Consider the following 4,163-nt stretch of genomic DNA (forward strand, 5'->3'; position numbering starts at 1 on the left):
GGGCATTAAGCAGCGACTTGAAGGAGAAAAGTGAGGCGGAGACAGATAGGGAGAGCATTCCAGAGCCAAAGGGCTGGGCAACTGACGGAACCAATGCCGGAGTATGAAATGAACTGGCGATATTATTCCAGGACTTTACGGTGTGACTTGCCCTGATATTATACCTCTTGGCTGTCGAGCTTAGGAGGCATTGGAAGGTCAATTAGTGACTTGACGTCCTGCCTCCCAATGTTCTTGAGTTGACAGAAACCTGTAAACTGATAAAATTCTAACATAACTAGACAGGGTAGATGCAGGAAGGATGTTCCCAATGGTGGAGGAGTCCAGAACCAGGTCAATTAGTGACTTGACGTCCTGCCTCCCAATGTTCTTGAGTTGACAGAAACCTGTAAACCGATAAAATTCTAACATAACTAGACAGGTTAGATGCAGGAAGGATGTTCCCAATGGTGGAGGAGTCCAGAACCAGGGGTCACAGTTTTGAGGATATGGGGTAGGCCATTTAGGACTGAGATGAGGAGAAAATTCTTCATCCAAAGAGTGGTGAGCCTGTGGAATTCGCTACCACAGGAAGTAGTTGAGGTCAAAACATTGTATGTTTTCAAGAAGGAGTTAGATATAGCTCCTGTGGCGAAGGAGATCAAAGGATATGGGGAGAAAGCGGGAGCAGGCTAATGAGCGGGATGATCAGCCATGATCATAATGAATGGCGGGGCTGGCTCGAAGTGCCGTATGGCCTACTTCCGCTCTTATTACCTACGCTTCTATATTTTCATGGCAGAACCACTCGCTTTGTTTTTCACAGATCCGAGAACTCTAGCTTTCATGCATGGAGCTAAAGACACCGAACTGGATATGGCGATGCATTCTGCCGCTTACATATTCACCCAGACCCCGGCAGCTGACCAGGCGGCGATTGATTACATCAGAAAGGAATGGGCAAACAGAAACGACTTCCTCAGAGTGTGGGGTGAGGCAAATAAAGCTTTGGGGCCTAACGTTACAATCCCAAAGGGTTTGCGGAGGGAGCACCTGATGGCCATTCATGCTTACACTCAAAATTCCACATTGCACTCGGAGTTTAACTCAGCAGTCAGTCAGTGTGGCGGAAGTGACACCATCTACCAGAGCAAGTTCCATTTCAAAAGTTTCCATTACCTCCTCTCGGTTGCCCTCAGTAAGTTAAAGACGAAGCGTCGCAAAACCTTTAGAGGGGCTAATGAGCTATTCAACGCCAAGAAGGGGGTGAAAGTCCGCCTGGGAATATTTGCTTCCACCTCTTTGAATCAGGGAATAGCGAAACGTTTCTTGAAATCAAAGAGCAACACGCTGTTTGAAATTGAAACGAAGTTGGGGGTCCTGATCAGTAATTTCTCGGAACTAGAATATGAGGAAGAGGTCCTCATCCCGCCTATTGAGGTTTTTAAGGTCAAACGGAAGCCAGTGGAGGAAAAGGATGGCCAGCGGGGCTGGAGGAATATTAAACTTGTGGTGGCAGGGTGCCAGGGCATCACCGTGACCGTGCAGACTGAGAACGGTGCATTTGAAGTGAGAAGAGGAAAGGGGAAGTGTCCCAGACATTGCAAGTGCCTTTTGGCCTGAGAGGTTCCTCAGCTTAGCTTGTGGTTGACAGTGCTTTACTAAACAACAATCGCCACTCATCATTGATCATATACTGTTGATAATTGATAAGATGTGCTAGGCAATTGTTAAGGATACACAGGTATGTATCTGCCCCTGTCCTTTTATGTCTCTGCATATCAGTGCCTCGCTTAACTGTGCTCATTTATGCCTATGCCTTCCGTTACCTCTCCTTGTATGTAAGCACCTGTTCATATTTGTCCCTGTGTATTCCAATACATCTCTTTGCCTCCCTAAGTGCTAGTACTACTGCCCACCTGACGCTATATATCTCAATGCTTATCTCTGTGTGCCCCTGTCTCAGGGTGTCCCAGTGTCTGTCTCAGTATATCATAACAACTGACCCCTTGCATCCTAGTAACTGATTCAGTTTACCTCAGCACCTGTTTCTGAGTCTGCCAGTACCTGTCTCAGTCTATCTCAATACTTGTCTCTGCATGTTCCAGTGCCTGACTAAGTTTCTCCTCATTCTTGGCTCAGTGTATCCTAGTACCTGTCGCTGTGTATGCCAGTTCCTGTCTCAGTGTAACCTAATTTCTGACTCTGTGCATCTTAGTACCTGCCTCAATATAACCTCTATCCTGTCTCAGTGTATCCCAAGTGCCTGTCCATGTGTATGACAGTAACTGTCTCAGCGAATCCCATTACCTGCCCAAAATCTGGCTGTATCCTAGTACCTGTCTCAGTGCATCCTCGCTCCTGGCCCAGTGTCTCGTATCTCACGCTCTGTACACAAGTATCTGACTCTGTGTATCCTAGTGCCTGTTTCATTGTATCCCAGTACCTCTCTCAGTGTATCCCAGTAGCTTTCTCAGTGTATCCTCATACGTGCCTTTCTCTATGTCGGTAGCTGTCACTATCTGTCCAGTTACATGTCAGTATCGTTCCATACTTGAGATTGTGCAATTTTATGCCGGTCACTACTTTGCCTTCTGTATGCTGTCACGTGCTCCAGCCAGCCCCAGTGTATGAGTACATGCAGCTATCTGTCCCACTGTATGTTGGTAATGTACTGTCCTGTTCTGGTGTCTTTCAGTACATATCCCTATTTGTCCCAAAGTGTGTCATTACCTGTCTGTACTTCTGACTGTAAATGTATGGACCTATTCGATCTATATTTTTGTGTGTCAGGACCTGAATCTATCTTTCCCTCGGCATAGCAATGCTCGTCCCTGTGTCTATCAATGCATCTCTCTTTCTGTCATTCTTATCCGTAACGATCCATTTGTGCATCGCTGTTGTTTTCTCTCCCTGTGTATGCCGGTACATGTCTCTGTCTGTCAGCACATGTCCCTATCTGCACCTATGTGTGTCAGTGGATGTCACTATATGCCTTAGCGAATGGCAGCACACGACACTTTCTGTCTGTGTCTGTCAGTACATATCCCTTTCTGTCTGTTGTCAGTCAGTGCATCTGTCTTTGCGTCTGTCATCGCATGTCCCCATTTCTCTCTGCATCTATCATTAAATGTCCCTTCCTGTTTGTGTGTGTGTCAGCACATGCACCTCCCTGTCTCTGTCCTGTCAGTATATGTGCCTATCTGCCTCTGAGTCTGTCAGTGCATGTCCCTATCTGTCTCTGTTCCTGTCAGGACATGTTCCTATCTGTCTCCGTGTCTGTCAGAACAAGTTTCTATCTGTCTCTGTGTGGGTCTGAACATTTGCCCATCTGTCTCTGTGTCTTTCAGAACATGTCCCTAACTGTGTTTGTGTTTGTCAGCACATGCACCGATGTGTCTCTGTGTCTGTCAGAAGATGTCTCTACCTGTCTCTGTGTCTATCAATGCATGTCCCTATTTGTCGCGGTGCCTGTCAGGAAATCACAGAATCACAGTGCAGAAGAGGCCCTTCGGCCCATCGAGTCTGCACCGTCACGTGAAAAACGCTTGACCTACCCTACTAATCCCATTTAACAGCACTTGGCCCATAGCCTTGAATGTTATGACGTGCCAAGTGCTCATCCAGGTACTTTTTAAAGGATGTGAGGAAACCCGCATCCACCACCCTCTCAGACAATGCTTGCCAGACTGTCACCTACCTCTGGGTAAAAAAAGTTTCTCCTCACATCCCCCCTAAAGCTCCTGCCCCTCTATCTGAACTTATGCCCCCTTGTGACTGACCCTTCAACTAAGGCGAACAGCTGTTCCCTATCCACCCTGTCCATGCCCCTTATACTGTTTGTAATCACATCCCTCCTATAATGTGGTGACCAGAGCTGCACACAGTACTCCAGCTGTGGCCTCACCAAGGTTCTATACAACTCCAACATGACCTGCCTACTTTTGTAATCTATGCTTCGATTGATAATGACAAGTGTCCCATATGCCTTTTTCACCAACCCACTAACATGCCCCTCTGCCTTCAAAGATCAGGGATCAGGACATGTTCCCATCTGTCTTTGCATCTGTCAGTACATGTCGCTACGTGTCTTTGTGTCTGTTAGCACATGCCCCCATGTGTCCCTTTGTCGGTCAATGCATGTCCCTATTTATTTTTGTGCCTGTCTGTACATTTTCTCGATC

At 46.9% G+C, this 4,163-nt stretch overlaps 1 protein-coding gene across 1 annotated transcript; it reads left to right on the forward strand.

Annotated features, from left to right (window-relative positions):
- Window positions 1-732: 732 nt before the first annotated feature.
- Window positions 733-3,797, forward strand: LOC121269370 (GPI-linked NAD(P)(+)--arginine ADP-ribosyltransferase 1-like). The gene has a single exon (XM_041173953.1). It carries the CDS (start codon window positions 733-735, stop codon window positions 1,600-1,602), a length of 870 nt encoding a protein of 289 aa, XP_041029887.1. The 3' UTR covers window positions 1,603-3,797.
- Window positions 3,798-4,163: the final 366 nt, after the last annotated feature.

This window comes from Carcharodon carcharias, chromosome 24, assembly GCF_017639515.1.
Source record: "Carcharodon carcharias isolate sCarCar2 chromosome 24, sCarCar2.pri, whole genome shotgun sequence".
NCBI lineage: Eukaryota > Metazoa > Chordata > Chondrichthyes > Lamniformes > Lamnidae > Carcharodon > Carcharodon carcharias.